Source organism: Hyaena hyaena, unplaced genomic scaffold, assembly GCF_003009895.1.
Source record: "Hyaena hyaena isolate Hyena2069 unplaced genomic scaffold, ASM300989v1 scaffold_800, whole genome shotgun sequence".
Classification (NCBI taxonomy): domain Eukaryota; kingdom Metazoa; phylum Chordata; class Mammalia; order Carnivora; family Hyaenidae; genus Hyaena; species Hyaena hyaena.
The window spans coordinates 686,353-705,941 of record NW_024081431.1 but is presented as its reverse complement, the minus strand read 5'-3'; the positions used below and the strand labels follow the sequence as shown (position 1 = coordinate 705,941).

The 19,589-nt window shown below is 36.0% G+C and overlaps 1 protein-coding gene across 1 annotated transcript in view; it reads right to left on the bottom strand.

The window, feature by feature from the left end:
* LOC120221669 (low-density lipoprotein receptor-related protein 1B-like) overlaps positions 1-19,271 on the bottom strand; it is a 165,958-nt gene extending 146,687 nt beyond the window's left edge. The window contains exons 1-4 of the mRNA XM_039219187.1: positions 19,128-19,271; positions 9,263-9,499; positions 5,630-5,801; positions 2,817-2,960 (exon numbers count right to left, since the gene is read on the bottom strand). Coding sequence (XP_039075118.1) covers positions 2,817-2,960; positions 5,630-5,801; positions 9,263-9,499; positions 19,128-19,271 — 697 coding nt within the window. The remainder of the gene's footprint in view (positions 1-2,816; positions 2,961-5,629; positions 5,802-9,262; positions 9,500-19,127) is intronic.
* Positions 19,272-19,589: the final 318 nt, after the last annotated feature.

Here is a 19,589-nt window from a genome sequence, read left to right as displayed (position 1 = left end):
TTTCTGCTTATTTATTTTGAGAGAGAAAGCAAGTGCTGGTGGTAGAGTGGAAGACAGAGAGAAGAGGAGAGAGAGAATCCCAAGCAGCCTCCCCGCCCTCAGTATGTAGCCTGACACAGGGCTCAGTCTCACATACCGTGAGATCATGACCTGAACCAAAGTCAAGAGTATGATGCTCAACTGACTGAGCCCCCCAGGTGCCCCTATTATGTCTTTTTAAAATAATATTGCGTATTATTTAAAAGTAGTGACTATTTATTTGAAAAGTGGCATGTCCTCCAAATTTTATATGCACTGATACTTTTGTTTTTTAAAATAGGAATATTAAAAAATAAAATAACAAAATAAAATATGGATCTTATATAATTACTTTAGCACCTCATTTTTAAATTAATGATATTTTATTGTGTCATTAAAAACTCTTCAAAACATTACTTTCAATGGCAGCAACATATTCCCTGCTGGAGAGGCAGTATGGTAAGTCAGCTTACCTATTGCTGGGTCCTTAGATAGTTTCTGAGTCTTTGTTATTATAAACACTTTTACAATGAATTGTTACAGTCAAAAGAGGGATAATTTCTTACAGGATACTATCAGTTTTATGTCTTTTGTATGTTTTGTCAAATGTCTTTCCAACAGTGACATAAATTTTCACTTTCTATTAGCAATGCGTAAGAACACTGTTTTCATCATACCAGATTTTGCTAACATTTATTTTTAATTGATGTTTTAAATGGGAATTGGTAAACCTGATACTTCATTGGTTTAATGTTTGTGTACGTGTGTGTGTGTGTGTGTGTGTGTGTGTGGGCACGCACTTTAAATAAGAGTCATCATTTTCCCCATTGTTTACTAAAGCCACTTATTTTAGTCATTCAATACCTACTTTAAAATTTCCTTTAGTGTCTTGACACTTGACACTGTCAAGATACTATAAGGAAGACAACTGAAACTACAAACTACATTTCAGAGACACTCCTATAGAAATGGGCCTGATTTTAAGTACCTGCAATCAGGTGTACTAGCTGAAGCTTAGAATATAGAAATGAAGTTGTCTTTTTCTGCTCCTGTTATTATTCATCTAAAGGAGAAACTGAATTTTTCCACATTAGTGCTCTTCCTTTGTGTATATCAAGAGGCAAGGAAGCGGGTTTTGTTTTGTTTGCCAGTAGAGAACCACCAGCTGTGATATATATCTGGAGCTAATAGTTGCGGTGCAAGTTGTAGAGATCCTGGGTCTCAGCCCAAATGGTGTGCTTTTGGACCTACCATTTGTGGCCTCCTGATACCCTAGATTCTGAGTGTGACAGGTCTCCAGTTGTAAGCCAGGGTAGTTGACGGTGGTTTTGAGGGATGTTCTGAAGACTGAATCTAGAAGCTATTGCTTCAGGCTTTTCAATGATTGTGTTAGCACCTATTATTTTCTCCTTAAAATAGCTAGAACTATCTTTGTTATATAAATGCTCCTTGATTGATACACTACACTAGGGGTGATTGAAGTTTATGCAACTGTGATCCCATGTTTTTCTCCAAACATATGTATGCATTTCTGTATGCATGCACATATGTATGTATGTATATGTATGATTGTATTTTTGCACGACATGCCATCACTAGTGGTAATCACACTAGTTTAAAAGTTGGGGACACACACACACACCCATGCACACACGCACACCTCTGCTTATCTTGAGGCTCCTGACTTTCCATTATCCAGAGGATCTCCTGAACATAAAACCCACCATTCAATACAAAGTTAGAAATATAAACAAACTACTAAGACATATATTTTATCACAGTTGAGCCTCCTGGATTGCCGATTAAAAATGTTCGTTCTAATAATTCAAACCATTTAGACTTATAACAAATTTAGTGATCCAGTTTCATAGTCTTTAGTAAGCACATGACAAGAAAGTCAAAGACATGACAGAACAGTGACCAGAGAGGGAATCCTGACAGAAATAAAAAGCCATTGCTATAACAAAATGGAGACACAACAGACACTGTAAAAAGCAGTCATCATAACTTAAAAAATTATGGTATTTGGGAGACATTTAACAGAGAACAGTCTCCACATGAACACCATTCCCACAAAGGCCGTTCTACTATATTTGCTTATGAAGACCCCAAGTAAAGACTTTAATTAATTTGGGGGCAAAAATCTAAATTTGCAAAAGTCACGCATCAAATTATTCATTATCTATTTAAATAAAGAACGATTATGTTATTCAGCATATTTCAAGAATAAAACAAAGTCTAAATGTTAGAAAGCTTTTCAATAAAATTGTTAAAGAGATTGATATTTAATTAGTATAGCTCCAGTTACCTGGAAAATTAAATAATGAAATGAATTTCACTCCCCAGTGATGCTGGATAAGGTGAAACATTGCTTTATGTGGATTTTATTGGACTAAACAAAACACCTGTAACTAGGAGCAGCTTCTTAGTTCAGATAAGAGAAAATATGGTGAACCAATGATTCGGGCTCATCAGACCAAAAACCTTCTTTAGGGAATTAAAGAAAGGATCTTCCTAAAAATCTTCCCTGAAGTATATTTCCCAGGGATTCATAAATTTAGTGACTCTATAGCCTGATTCAGATTATCATTTACATTATCACAAAAACAAAACAAAGCAAAACAAACAAACAAAAACAAAACCCCTAAATACGGAGGAAAAACAGCTGGTACATTTTGCAGGCAAATTCCACCTGTTGAGTCTTATGTTATTGCTGATGTTGACATTGCTAATTAATACTAAAGAAACCTATTCTGAAGCAGTAGCTGCTGGCAAAGTGTTTGATTTTAACAACATACTTTTGCACGACCTGCCATCACTTCCCAAGTTGAAGCCCGTCCTGCAGCGACAGGTCCGTGTTTTGTAACTGCTGCTGAGCAGACAGATGTGTGAGCATCCCCCTGGCATTCCATATGGATCCACTTCACATGCATGGCTTCTGACTACAACAAATAAAAAATAGCACACTTGAACATTTCCAAAGACAAGATAATTATGTGCATCAGTATGTCGAAACTTTTACAGTGCATGGAGAGGGAATCCTCCCCCAAATCTTTAATCCCAATGATTTATTACCATCATCAATGGGAAAAAAAAAAAAACCAACCTAGATTAAACTTCATCAAAGAAGAGAGAGGAATTTGTCAAAGTCCTCCTAAGGTAATTTTAAAAAGAAAACAACTCTGCTTTTATATTTATTTAAACCGTTTACATGTAGGCACAATATGTAACATATGTCTGATGCATGCTTGTTATTTTTAAAAACACATTTCTTACAAATAGAAAAAGATACTATAAAAATATGCCAGGTTAGGTAATTAAGCAGAGAAAGGATTTATTTTGAAATCCATTACATAGGCACTTAATCTGGAAGAAATGTGATTCAGGAACTATCTTTATTGAGAAGTGCTGAGACAACTTTTTTTTTTTTTTTCCGAGTCCACTGCGATTTTGAGAACCCTACCACAAAGTGAGTGTGTGTGTGTGTGTGTGTGTGTGTGTGTGTGTGTGAGAGAGAGAAAGAGAGAGAGAGAGAGAGACACTGTAATTTCCAAAAGGAGGAGGTTACTTTGAATGTAGAGACTGAGGAACAGAAGAATATTTCATGAGTGTAGAAGTTACAAAAGGGGGAAAAATATAAAAGCACCATATGACATATGAAGAGAATGTGAAAAAGATGGGTCAAAGAAAATAAACAGTGTGGCAGGTATAACGTCAGTAAGATATTACATACTATTGTGGTTATATTTCTTTTTGATCACACTTACCTGAGATTGTGACAAATAACATGGCAATTTCTTTTTTTTTTTTTTTTTACAAATAGTTTATTGTCAAATTGGTTTCCATATAACACCCAGTGCTCATCCCCACAAGTGCCCTCCTCCATGCCCATCACCCCCTCCCCCATCCATCAGTCCTCAGTTTTTATCAGCATTCAAGAGTCTCTCATGGTTTGCCTCTCTCCCTTTCCCCCACCATTTCTTCCCTTCTTCTCCCCCTTGTTCTTCCTTTAAGTTCCTCCTAATCCTCCTATACTTGCAAACATATGTTATTTGTCCTTCTCTGCCTGACTTATTTCGCTCAGCATAACACCCTCAAGGTCCATCCATGTTGCTACACATGGCCAGCTTTCATTCTTTCTCATAACATGGCAATTTCTTTTAATAATAAAATGGTCATGCTTTAAAAATTCTGCCATGTTCATTTTGCATTCCTGATTTTCTACATGAAAATACCCCTACCTCCTACCTTTGTCCCTAACAACCTTTTGTCAACACAGCAGCCATATTGACTGATTTAAAAAGTAAGTCATATCATGAGACTCCTCTGTGTAATGCTTCCTAAGGACTCCCCATCTCTGTAAGAAAAAGATTTTACAATTGTCTAGAGGACCCTACTTGCTATGGTCCTCCTTCATTTCCCCAACCTCTCCCCTTCTACTTCTCTTTACCTTTTTTGCTCAGCTTGAGACACATAGGTCTCCTTGCTGTTTCTTGAAAACTCTAAATGTGCTCTTCCTTATGGTCTTTGTGCCTGCTCATCTTTCTATCTGCCATGTTTGTGCCTCACTCTTCAATTGCTTCAAGTTTTCGTTTAATTTCACTTGTTCACTGGACTTCCTCTAACCATTCAATACAAAATTGCAAAGTACCCCCATCCCGGAGACATCCCATCTGCTTTATTTTTCTCTATAGCACTTACTATCTTCTAATATACTTGATCACTTTAGTATTATGTCTTCTCTACTAGAATGCAAATACCATAAAGGCAAGAATTTTTGTCTGTTTTATACACTGCTGTAATCCCAGTGTATATACAATAGTTCCTCATATATAGTAGATGTTCAGAGAATAATTGGCAAATGAATATATCCTAACATCACACTCTAATAAGGTTATGTACAGAATTCCAAATTTAAATTGACTATAAACCGATTTGTGACAATACATTGCCCCGACAAAATCTATGCTAATGTTTAGATAATTCTAAATTAGTTTCATTTTGAAACACAGAAAATGATGAAAATTTGGAGTGGTCATTCTTGCATGTTACATTATTCTATATATGACCAGATATAAATTGTACTGATAAACAAGTATCACTAAACTACTATGCAAAAATAACTAGTTTGTGTTTTTAGAAATAATTGGAAACATTATAGCCTTCTCATTACAAGTTATTTTTTAATTACCTTGTATTAAATAATTGGGATAAGTTAAGAGACCCAAATTACTAGAGTAAAAATTGAACAGATACTGAAGGATGGTAGTTGATTTGAAATTATTCTCCCAGAATGATACCAAAAATCATCCTTAGCATCTTAGTATCTGGGTTTTCTGTCTAAACACATCATGACTGAAAGCTCTTTCCTGAATCTAAATCTAGCCATCATTTCAATACTATGGTTGTAGAAACAATTCACTAGGAACTGAAGAATGTGTCATTGAAACTTGTGCAGGGAGCACTCTTCCATTTTATCAGGCAGACATGTACCCTTTTGCTATCAAACAGAATTTTCGACTCACCCACTTTAACTCCATATAGAGCACAAGGACCATCTCCCCATTCAACCCCACCATTATAAAAGCAATGTAGAAGTCTTGTGTCTTACCTGTTGGTTGAGTTCTTTTTTGATAAATTCGGATTCCTCGAGCGTTTTCCATTTTAATTAATGATTGAGTATCAGTGCCATTAAATCGGTTTATCCTTATGATACTGAAGTTATCAGAATTGGTTGCATACAAATAATCTTCAAACACAGTTATACCATAAAGATGTCTGATCTATATAGAGGGGCAAAAATAACTATGATTTTTAATTATGTTGCTTTTAACTTGAAAGGAAAACTGATTGCTATTTACTACTGTGGAAAATCTCCATAGAAGAGTCACATACATATTATCATTTATTTTCTCTTCAAGAATTCAACATTTCACTAATTTATTTCTTTTTCTCTGAGAAGAAAACATTACGCAGTGGTAGATAAAGCAGTTCCAAGTATATGGAAAATTTTATTCATGATTAAGAAAACATGTTTAGTAGCTACTTTTCAAAGGCTAGTAAGAACCTAACTTCCAAGCATATTCAATTGTATGCTTAAGACACTGTTATATAAAATTTGAGATGATTTTATGGGCTGTTTGTTCGTATAATTAGGAGATACAGAATCTAAAACAGTGCAGCTCTGGCTGTGTGGACTCATGAGAAAACACCTTTGAAAATTTATTTTATAATAAGTTCAAAATCCCATTTTAATTCATTTTTTTAAACTTTATTTTAATGTTTTTATTGTATTTCTGAGAGAAGGAAACAGAGTGTGAGGTGTGAGTCGGGGAGGGGCATAGAAAGGGAGACACAGGATCTGAAGCAGGCTCCAGGCTCTGAGATGTTGGCACAAAGCCTGAGCCGGGCTCAAACTTGTGGGACCCTGAGATCATGACCTGAGCTGAAGTCAGTCGCTTAACTGTCTGAGCCATGCAAGTGCCCCCTTTTCATTAAAAATTTTAAGTCACATGTTACACTTAGATGAATACTTGCTCCAGCAAGAAAAACAATAAATAATGAAACCAAATATTTAAATAATTGTAAAAACAAAATTCACTCAGAAATTACATTTTTTTTTTTTAACGTAAAGGCTATTCATAACAGAAATGGAGCCGTTTGCTATCCATGACACTTTAACACGCTAACTCTGCTTAGCAGAGGTCCTGGGGATTGAACATGGGTATGGACAATTTACATTTGCAGAAAGCTGCTACTATAGCACAGAAAGAATGGGTTTACTGATTTTCCCATACAAATGCCTGTAGGCTGTGCACAATGCCTTTGGGTATTCCTTATATTAGGTTTGATTTACAATGCTTCTGCCTCAGGGTAGGGTGGGGCTATCATTTAATTTGCTTTAGAGATTTTGTTGAAAGCAATCTGTCACAATTCTCTGGCATTATATTGCACTTTTAGTGAACTTTTAGCACAGATTGTAGTTAAGAGAATTTGAAAAAATGATGGTTTGATTGTAAGGTATTTTATAGAACAAAATTATAAGTTCTTTAAATTATTTTTTTTATAATTTTTTGAATGTTTCTTTTTGAGAGTGAGAAAGACAGAGCACGAATGGGGAAAGGGAAGCAAGAGAGGGAGGTGCAAAATCTGAAACAGTTCCAGGCTCTGAGATGTCAGCACAGAGCTGAACTTGGAACTTGAACCCATAAGGCATGAGATCATAACCTGAGCCAAAGTCAGATGCTCAACCCACAGGTGCACCACCCAGGTGCCCCCAATTTTTTATTTTAAGCAGGATATTTTATAAATTTTGTACTTTAAGCAAAAGCATTTGATTCATTCTCTCCAACCTACACGACTCATTATTACTATCGCTTGTCCTGTCATATGAATTGTAATTACAAGAAGACTGGTTGTTGCATGCTTTGTTTTGGGGGGTGGTGGTGATCATATCGCATTTCTTCATGTCCAGGCCAGAAATGAAAGATAGGAATTAATAAGGATAATCATTCCATGCTAAAGCCCAAATAATATTTTTCTGTGTAAGAGTTATTCCCTAATGTGTGTGTGCCTGTGACTGCGTCTGCACGCACACACATGCCAAAGAGAAGGGGCGGGGATGTCGTGTGTTTATTTACTAATATCATATCCACATAAGCTGACATCATGTTCACTAGATAAATCTATGGTCCAATTTTGACTTGAGCAATACTTTTTCCTATAAAAATTCCAAGTGAATGGAATTCTTCCATCAACAATAATATCATGCATGTTTTGCCCAAAGTTTAGAGCCATTCTTCTGGGAGGTGTGGTTGTGGCATACTTTTACTGCTCTTCCACATGCTGGAGAGAAAGCATAGCCATAGAAGGGGAAGTTGGGCAGGTAGAAAATATAGTCACATGGTAAAGATCAATTGTACTCCCTGTCCCCGTGTCCTCCTTCAGAAGAACCTGTTTCCCGTAAAGTAAGTACACCATTGCTTGCTCTGCTACCTCTGACAGATGTGGGAGAAGCTGAGAACGGTGGATAGACCATTCTGCCAATAGCCTGAATACTTAGAAAAATTTATCTATGTTTGATTACTTAGTGGCAGAGTTAGAATATGTTTAGGGAATCAGAAAAAAAAAAAAACTCAGGTGATAGAAACGGGAAAAAATGAATAATTAAAAACTTTGTAAAAGTAGTCATGAGGAAAATCATTTTAATTTCTCATCATTGTTTCAAGATTTAACATTGGAATGACATATTGAAAAGAAGATCCATCATAGTCATTTTAGAAATTAGGTCCTCTAAAAGTCCTAACTAAGGCCTTCCAAGAAATTAGGGGTTTTAGGACAGGTTAAAGTAAGAATGAAACAACTGGCCTCATCTCTAATATTGGACATCTTTTTTAATTTCCCAGATTAGTGCATTTGCCTGTCTGTCAAGGAAGGAAAAATAATTTCATTGTTAAAGACTGATTAGAAAGGAAAAAGTACCCTTGAGGGATAATTATAGAATATTTGTGTCTCAGATTACAAAAGAAAGAAGAGATTCATGTATTTCAGCTCCCAAGAATAAGAATCTTGCATGAAATTAGTGCAATCACTGAGGTAAAATTTAATTTCAGAGAGTACACTAGTGAATAAGGCTTATTTCTACTTAGAGATCTCCTTTAGGTGTTTACTGAGTGTTATCTGCAAAACTTTATAATTCAACAATGGAGAACCTATACAGATGGGAAAGAGCTTGACCTCAATGACATTCATGGAATTCTCATTCTAGGAAGTACTTGAAAACATCAGAAGGCAAAATTTAGTCCAGCCTATTAAATTAATAAAAATACTTTTGTGAATAGGCATTTGCTTTTGTTAGCAAAATATCTCCAGGGCCACATGGGATACATGATAGACTAGCTCTTTCTGAATAAACTGCTTAAATTAGATTTTAGTAAGTTTTAATTTTAATAGGTCAAAATATCTGTCCTATTCTAATTCCTTTCTTACTAGCAGGGCACTTTTGTTTTTGTTCTTTTTTTGTTGGTTTTTGTTTTGGTGTGCTTTGTTTTTAATAGAGCGGGGTGGGGGGGGCGGGGGCAGAACAGTCTCCCATAGAAGAGATACATCACAATTTTTATGGCCCTTTGCAACTTGACTTTATAAGAAATTTCCAACACTGCAATTCAAATTTTGGGTCTTCTTCCTAGTATGATACCATTCATTTCATTACCTTAGCTGCATTTTCTAACAGAATTGTACTTACTTGTCTGCCTTGAATGATAGTATGTCTGTTTTTTCCTTGATAATCCACTACTTCCACATAGTCCAAGTAAAGATCTACCCAGTAAACCAATTTGTTGACTAAGTCTAGTGCCAGTGCAGCTGGCTGTTCTGTCTTTGAATCAATTATCCTTGTTCTGTTCAGCCCATCCATGTCACATCGCTCCACTTTGGCCACATTCCCGTAGTCAGTAAAGAAAAGTTTTCTGTTGAAAGAAAACTAAATGTTAAAGTGGAGGGGGGGTGAAGCATATTCAATAGAACCATCTGTAAAAAACAGAACTTTTCCTTCTAATTTATTTCAGTGGTTACATCTGTTAGCCTCCCATAACCATTTCCATATAATATCACTCATAAACAGAGAAATCTGCTAATGAATATTGCAGGGCATAAGGGAGCAGGTTAACTAACAACTGTAAAATTTCCCCAAAATGAATGATTATGGTGGGTTTATTTTTGTATTAGGGGAAATGTTTCTTTAAGCCTCATAGAGCTGATAACACAGAAACCACAGGAAAGCATGCAGCCTGTTTGCCATAAGCTTCAGAAGTGAGCCAAGTCACCAGGCCAGGGCACGTGAGCTATCAGGCTTTATCTTCAACCTGCTTTTCAAATTGCCTAGTAATGTCTGTCTCCCATAAAAGCTGTTATGTGGAACTCAATGATTCTATGAGTGGTAGAGAATAGCAAACCTGGAATGGAATTAAGCAGATGGAAAAACAAATGTGGTGTTTGTAGCAATGGAAATAAAACATAAATTAACCCCCTCGAAAATAAGCAATCCCAAATTCTCCCAAATATTCCCAAATCACAAAATTTCATAAAGTGAATACAGGTCATTTTTCCTCATTTTCTCTTTATTTAAAGAAGAGTCTAAAAAGCAATGTTGATCTCCAAGATAAATTAATAATAATAATAATAATCCTTCCATGAAACACTGCCTTTTCAAAGGTTTAAGTACCTCCAATATTTCAGTGTCTAATATTTGATTAGTATTCACTATGTTTAGTAAACACAAATCAATTTCAGTTAACCTGACAATATTTTAACAAGATTACCTACTCAGGAGACTAAATTACATTTGTAAATAGAAGACAATCTTGCCTTGACTTAAATACAATCTCAAGAATAATCTGATTTACAGTGACTGAGCAATATTAAGAATACCTAGAGTACAGAATATTTGATTTTATCAACTTGGTCAGTTAGTTTTTAGTTACTTTTCTCAACATACTTGCATTATCTAACAGTATGGGATATATTTCAAGCTAAAAAGTATTATTTAAGGTTTAATTTAGCTCTTTCTCCTGCAGGAGGTTTTAACTAATTTTTAAACATTAATGCATACTGTTCTGTAATAGTGTAAGCCAGATTTTATTAGTAGTATATATTTCCCAAATGTTCTTAAAAATTGATTTATCACACTAAGTTAAAAATTACTTTTCAGGTGACATTCTATTCAGGTGAAAAGCTTTTCTATTCTAGTAAAGAATAAATAAAAGGGCATATAATCCTATATATTATTATCATATTGAATGCTCACACTTCCACTCGTATGCTCGCTCGCTCTCTCTCCTCTCTCTCTCTCTCTCTCTCTCTCTCTCCCTCCTGCTTCCATCTTTCATCTCCTCTTTCTTCTCTTTAAGTCAATTTGTCAATTGGTTCATAGCTATACCGAGTTAAACTGCCATAATGAGTACATAGCTTTCCTATTTCTTACTGTAGAACATTGCCCACTATTCCTGTTATATATATATGAAGCTCTCTTTTTCCTCTCATAAAAAAATGCCTCCTCTTTCAGTTTCCTGTTCTGATGGGTCCATTTCATGGAGCAGAAGAGACGCTCATGTGCAGGTAGATTAGCTCTGTGCACAGAGAGTTGGAGGCTCTGGCACACTATGGATGATATGAAATGGATAGGCTATGCATCGATGGTGATATAAAGTAGGAGACTGTACCAACTACATGGTGTTGAAGAGAAAAAATAAATCTGGAGTTAGAGACTTCTTGGAAGTCATCTTGTGATGGCTTAAATTATATGCGATCCCAAAAGAGAAAAGAGAAAAGTATGGCACAACCAGAACTGTGGATGCATGCCATCAGAGAGAGAGAGAGAGAGAGAGAGATCAGAGCTCTGGTCAAAGAGATCACACAGACTTTCATAGAAGTCTAAAGGAGAAAAGTTCCAGGATAAAGGATTGCAGTGGCTGGCTAGGTCAATCACAAAAACAAACAAGCAAAAAAACCAAAACAAATAATAATATAGGTTAAGAAAATGTCAGGAATTTGGTATTTGTTAAAATACTAGTAATTTTGTGATAATTCTGCTTGAGAAGTTTAGTTATGGGGAAAGAGTGAACCAGCTGATGATGACAGAGGTCAGGAAAATAGAACTTGTTTTTCCAGGAAGATTTTCAGTGATATTGACCAGTTATGGCAGGAATGATGCAAGTGAATGTCATAATTCCAGGTCGTAATAAAAATGGCTGAGGTAACTAAGTTTCAGCCAAAATATGGAGGAAAATATATGATTATCAAAAATTCACTGTTTTAATGGAGTAAAATCAAAAGGACAGGGGGACTTAAGGTATGTGAAAGAATTGGTAAATAAGCGCCAGAAGAAATAGTAAAGGATTTGCCTTCTATCCCCAACACAGAGTAAATAAGCAAACAAACAAGCAAAAAAACCCCGAAAAACGAGTACCAAATGAAAACATAAAAGATGTTTCTAAATGGAACCTTTTCAGACTTCAGAACACTATGATAGACTCTGTTTATTTCTAAGTGAAATATAAGAAATGGAAGAGTTCTCAAAGATAATAGAAGATAATAGCACTAACATCACAAAATTGCAAGCATTAAGTACCCACAGTCACGGGATTATATACATGTTTTTTGTTTATTAATGTTTAACTTTAGTTTAAAATCTACTACTGTTACAGAGAAAAGCTTCATTCTCAGGGAATTCCTTAATTGAAGCGAAGTTATATTATAATTGATAAGCCAAATCTGAAGTCTGTATCTAAAACTATCTAAATTTATTTGTTACATAAGTGTAGCTGGGTTGAAAAATCACTCTTTTCTTAACGTATGAAATATCTGTCCAAATCTTAGAAAAACTAAATAGTGCTTTGTGAGCTCCATTATCTCACTGATCTTTATAAATTACCTGTGAGATGGAAAGGGCAGATTATATTACAGAGTAAACAGGCTCAAAGTCCACATAAGTATTCACTATCAGAGCCTTAACATGAATGCTTATCATGCCTTTAGTTTTTAACTCATTATTTTGAAATAACTTCAAACTTACAGAATAAGTATAAGAATCGTAGTATGAACACCTATATCCTTCACTTGCATTCATTAGTTCACCTTTGTCCCTCTGGCTATTGTTAGTACTGTCTAGTACCATCTGACAGTAAATTGCAAACATGGTGACCCATTACACCTAAATAGTTCAACCTGTACCTCCTAGGCACAAAGACATCCTTTTGCTTATAGTTCACCTATCAAAATCAATACTTTTAACACTGATAAAACATACAGTTCTTATTCAAGTTTTGCCTTTTGACTAACAACATTCTAGATAGTAAAATTTCCTTTATTCTGGTTAGGATCTAACCCACCATCATTCGGTATTTTCTGAACACTTAACTCTCTTTAACTTCCAGGGATCTCAGTTCCCTTTTTTTTTTTTTTTTTTTTTATATTTTTTTTATTTATTTCTATGAGAGAGAGAGAGAGACAGACAGCGTGAGCAGGGGAGGGTCAGAGAGAGAGGGAGTCACAGACTGAAACAGGCTCCAGGCTCTGAGCTGGCAGTCAGCACAGAGCCCGATGCGGGGCTCGAACCCACGAACCGCGAGATCATGACCTAAGTGAAAGTCGGACGCTTAACCGACTAAGCCACCCAGGCGCCCCTCAGTTCCCCTTTCAATAACTTCTCCTACCAGGAACCAAGTATCTTCTGCTGCTTCAACTACAGCAGAGCTCCCAGAGTAGTGTTATGTCTATTGAACTCGTGGTGGATACTAGGGACCATTCCAATATCTGTCCTATACCCAATTTCCTCAAGGTTACAATATTGACGTTTCTTCTCTCTCTGTTCAATCCTGTGACATCAATTGTTTTTTATTCTCTGACATTTTCAATAGCAACTGAGATTGCTATTCTTTTGTTCTTCACTTCTTTTTTGAATGGCAGTCTAATTGATTCCTACTAACAAATATTTAAATTAAAGTAAAACAATACTCCTACTATGTCTGTATTTCTTTGCCATGTTTAGCTATTAATTCATAAATGACAGAAACATTTCTTTCACCTTTTCAATTCATCATCCAGTTCATTATTCTTATGATTCAGCATCTGTAGTAAATAGGAGTTTTTCATTTTGGCTTCTTTATCTCATCAGATATGGGAAACTGATTTTAACTAACATCTTAGTTGATTATATGAGTAGCCCTGTTTTACTGTAGATATATAAGTTTTATACAATTGGAGATAGTAAGAAACTTTGAGTATTGTTGGCAAAGTTGCCTGACATAAATCAAAAGTCGCAAAGGGAGCCCTCACAGACAGTGATAGAGTGCTGTGCTTACAGAGTTATGGCTCCAATCATCCCTACACTCTAAAGCAAAGCAATTGTTACAGGTACTGGCATCTTAAAACATGTATTTTATTTACTTTAGCTGATAAAAGTAAGCCTTGCTTTTGCCAGTGATATACATGTTAAATGACGCCTCTGTAGTTTTGTACTGTATCCAAACCGACAAAGGGGAATTTAAATATTTTAGAGTCCTATCGAAATCTTTTTTTAAAAATGTTTTCTTTATTTCTGAGAGAGAGAGAGACAGAGACAGAGACAGCATGAGCAGGGGCGTATGAGAGAGAGAGGGAGACACAGAATCAGAAACAGACTACAAGCTCTGAGCTGGCTGTCAGCACAGAGTCGGACGTAGGGCTCGAACCCATGAACAGTGAGATCACGGCCTGAGCCGAAGTCAGACGCTTAACCGACTGAGTCACCCAGGCTCCCCCTATCCAAGTCTTTTAACTGCATGGTCAGCCTTGCTTTTGTGTCACATTCTTACCCCTAACATTTGGTTATAGCTTAATGACAGAATTTAGAAATTTTCAGAGTTCTCGCAATGAAATTACCTACTATTCATTTCAACTGCTTAAATATAAGGTTACATGGCAAGATTTGGGTTAGAGAATAGATGAGAGGGAGCAAGACATAAATGTAGTGGACCATATATTACCAGATTAAAATATAATCATTGTTATGATTAGGGCCTAGCAAAGCATCCACATTTAAGAATCATGTGTTAAAGTAGGTAACTGCATTTCTTTACATTTTAGAAAAATCGTGTATTTGGCAAGGATTACATTAGGAACTTCATTTTTCAGCCTTGTTTTTAAAATAAGTGTTACTCAAATAGCATCAATAGTAATACAACTTTTTTCTTCCATTGTGTATACAAAAATTGAACAAGAAAGCAATTTTCCACATTATATAGAGTAATTAAAGTACATTCAGAACTAAAGTAGGAATATTAAATATTTAGCATTGCAATTCTAAAATGCAATCGTAAATCTCAAAGAGTAATGAGTCTTTGGAGTAAGAGGTTTAAATTCAAATTCTATTAGCTCCTGCTTCTTAAGGGATATGGATGATAAACAAACTATTTTCTCTGCCTAGCCAAGACTGTCCAAGACAGTTATTTATTGATTTTTACTTGTTGAGGTTTTTGCTTTCATTGTTTGAAAAATCTCTCTCAAACTTGGTTTTCAGTTCATACATAAACAGACAGAAATTAAACTTGACATATAGACTCCTGCTCTGAACTGCCTACTCTGTATTCTGGAAACATTCCCACTAATGATTCCCCCAGAAGTGCACATATATTAGATATGTCAGTCAATGGCTGACCCATTCAACATCCTTATTCACCTAAACCTGCTCCACCCAGTTAGTGTTCCTGAGAGGAGCAGACTTATGTGCCAATAGCATCTTTCTCTTTCCTATTTACAAACAATTAGACCAATGTGGAACATATGATACAAATGAAAACAAATAATAGGGTCAGCTGAATCACCAAAATACCTTCTCTCTATATTCTAAACCAAACTTTAGGGGGAAGCTGTGCTAACAAGGATATGAGGAAGAGGAGGGGGCAAGACTGGGGACAATGCAAGAGAAGAAATACTGGAACACATTCACAGAAGTGAGTGAGAGATGAGACACAGAACTGGGCTGAAAGGAGCCATGCAATTCTTGAATGAAGAATTTGCCAGTCCCCATACAGACCATTTTTACGTCTTCTCCTTAGTTGTGTAAACACATAAGACTTTCCATATTGTCTCAGAAAATCTTTATACATTTGAGCTAGCTTCAGTGGGTTTCTATACTTGGAAGCTAAAATGCCATGAGAAACCACTACATTGTTTAATATTCTATTTTAAGATCCAGATAATTCTTGTTCTGAAGTAACTGAACAAACAAAAATCATACCACTTTAGAAGATATTTTACGTTGAAATGTTAACTCTAAATAAAACAATGAGAGGAGATGTTGGCAAGTGACATAACTCATAAGGGGTTAATTCAAAATATATAGAACTTATACACTCAACACGAAAATAAATAGTCTGATAAAAAATGGAGAACCTCAATAGACATTTTTCCAAAAAGGACATATAGATGGCCAACAGACACAAGAAACGATGCTCAACATCATTAATCGTCAAGGAAATACAAATTAAAACTACAATGAGATGTCACTTCACACCAATTTGAATGACTAAAATTAAAAAGATAAGAAATAACAGGTGTTGGAGCGAATGTGGAGAAAAGGAAATGCTGGTGTACTGTTGGTAGGAATGTAAATTGGTGTAAACATGATAGAAAACAGCATGGAAATTCCTCAGAAACTTGAAAATAAGAATGCCTTATGATCCAGGAACTCCACTATTGGATATTTGAGAAGACATATGCACCCATACATTTATTGCGGCATTACTTACAATAGTGAAGATATGAAAGCAACCCAAGTGTCCATCAATAGATGAATGAAGATGTGTTATACACAGACACACACACACACACACAAACACAGGAATATTACTCAGCCTCAAAAAAGATGAGATCTTGCCACTTCTTTCAACAGGGATGTCTTGGAGAGTATTATGATAGGTGAAATAAGTCAGAGAAAGACAAATACCATGCAATTTCACTCACATATGGAATCTAAAACAAAAACAAATACTCAGAAAAAAAATGATGGTTGCAGGAGGGGAGGAAGATGGGGGATGAGTGAAATAAAAGAAAGGGATTAAGAGGTAGAAACTTCCACCTAGGAAATAAATAAGTCACTGAGATAAAACGTGTAGCACAGGAAATATGCTCAATAATATGTCTTGTATAGTAACAGATGGTGACTATACCTATTTTGGCACAATTATTCCATAATGCATAGAATTGGTGAAGCACTATGTTGCACACCTGAAACTAATATAACATTGCATGTTAATTACAAACACATAAAGAAAGCAATCATTTTATACTTTTCATATGTAATCCTCAAATAACTCCCATCTTGGCACTGAATAATATTAAAAAATAGATCAATCTTGCATAAATAGAAAGTATCTGAAATCTTTCTTGCAACCTCCAGTGAAAAGACAAAGAAAGATACTAGTAATGAGCAGCTTTAAAAAAAAATTATCTTTCAATTTTTTACAACTGAATATACTGTTAACGTTACAGATTTCCCGATGTCCTTTCCTAATTCCAGCTGGCTAAAGTTTCTCACAACTCAAATACAGCCTACCTCAATCTGCACCTCACCCCAATACTGCCTTGAACTAATCTTTTTATTATCTTTTTTTAAAAATATTTTTATTTATTTCTAGGAGAGAGAGAGACAGCATGAGCAGGGGAGGGTCAGAGAGAGAGGGAGACACAGACTCTGAAATAGGCTCCAGGCTCTGAGCTGGCAGTCAGCACAGAGCCTGACACGGGGTTCGAACCCATGAACCGCGAGATCATGACCCAAGAGAAAGTCGGACGCTTAACCGACTAAGCCACCCAGGCGCCCTTAATCTTTTTATTATGTTAACCAAATAATTAAAAAAAAACAATAAGTCATAGTTTTTTAGGCTTTTATTCTATTTGTTTTCCATTTTCCATATTCTGAGAGTCAGGATTCAATTCACCAAGTAATAAATCTGCCATTGTAAAAGGAGAGTGATTTTAAAAAGGTAGAGAAATACAAGGATTTGCATATTATTTTTTTTATCTTTGTCATATAGATATTTCATCACTGTTTAACATAGATGGGACACCAATGGGGGGAAAATAACTAAGCATCTTTCTCTAGATTGTTAGTGCCTGAGGGGGAAATATTGGCCTATCAGCCAAAGAAAGGCTGATCCAACTTGACTTGCTTATGATCCATCACTTCCTCTATTCTCCGATAAATAGAACCACTTGGTTTATGTTCACGTTCTCATTCCTCCTACCCTTGGCTCCACTTAATTGCAAATACCAAATATAACTGCATGAAAGATAATGACACACTTGGCTTCACAATTTGACTAGCTGACAGCCCTTATTCTCAGACTGTAGTTGGAACCCTTATAAACTCATCTTTAAGATAAAATCTTTCAACATTGTTACCTTGTTTATGCAGACTTCTACTTAAAGTGCAGTACAGTATAACTTTCTGTCCACTGATACAAACGTCTTTCTTCTTACCGAAACCTTTCTGACCTGAAACTTCTACTCCATGACCATAAACTCCCCAATATTCTAAGATTATCCTCCTAAAGTTCGTTCCAACTTTTTACTTTTTCTGCAACTTGGCATCTCCTGAGGTCATCTTTTTCCAGCAGTCACTGAGAACGTGGGCTCCTTACAGGAACCTCAGGGTAGATATAAAAATCAGTGCCCTCCTCAATATTCATTCTAGTTTATTACTTTCCTCTTATAACATCTCCTGCTTTTTTTTTTTTTTATATTTTTTACTTATTTCTAGGAGAGGGAGAGAGACAGCATGAGCAGGGGAGGGTCAGAGAGAGAGGGAGTCACAGACTGAAACAGGCTCCAGTCTCTGAGCTGGCAGTCAGCACAGAGCCCGACGCGGGGCTCGAACCCACGAACCGCGAGATCATGACCTAAGCGAAAGTCGGCCGCTTAACCGACTAAGCCACCCAGGTGCCCCGCATCTCCTGCATTTTTGAGGATCTCACGAATAGCATCCATCTTCAAAGAATCATCTGCCAACCTTCCATTTTCTTATATCATTATTTTTATTTAAGATTCAGCATCTAGCTTTCTCTCTGACCTCTCCAAACTCGGAAGTCAGTAACTCCAACATCTGCAGGACAATGGATCCACAGCTTTCTCCTGTGTGTTCTTGACCTTTCTGTATATGGCTTTATATTTCCAGTACACTTCAACCCCAAATTTCCATCATGACAAACATCACCAGAAATTATACTTCTACCAAAAAAGATACTCCCCCCTCCCCATACACACACATAAGAACATCTTATTCTTCCACCTGACTCTATGTTTACTATCTGTACTGCTAAAGTGATCTCATTGCAGTACCTTTTTGACTCCATTGAGACCTTGTTCCCACAGACCCTCTCCATTTTCTGTCCATCAACCAACCTTCAACTTTTATTTTTCTTATTCTCCAGTGTCTACTCCCCTTGTAATTCACTTCATTCCACCCCACTCCACTCCCAAAGAATGATCTTGCCTCTTACTGAACACAGAAGGGAGAGCACATCAAAAGCAACCCATTTACTTTATTACAGCCCCAGGTAAAACCCACCTACATCTACATCAATTCTTCCCCACCTCTCGTTTTGTAATGCAGGAGGAAGTTTTCTCCCATCTTTTAGAGCAATGCAAAGCAAAACTTCAAACGCATCCCATCTCCTCTGTAACTTGTCTTCAATAATTCCTACTTCTTTCTGCATTTTAACCTCTCCTTTTCTAAATCTTACCTTCAATATATGAACTTGCTCTACTATTTGTCATCCTGAAACAAATATTTTAACCTCAAAACCCTATTTCCAGCCCTTTCTCTCCATGCTTTATTTGTATCCAATATTCCCCAAAGAATTTGTTCATACAAGCTGACTTTATTTTTTCCCCTCAATCACTATTTATACCAAACTGATAAATCCTCTGCCCTCCACCATTCCACTTTTTTTTTTTTTCTAACTTACAGAGGTTGGCAATTACTTACATGAGGCTAAACCTTTCTCAGTCCTCATTTTACTAAACTCTTTGTA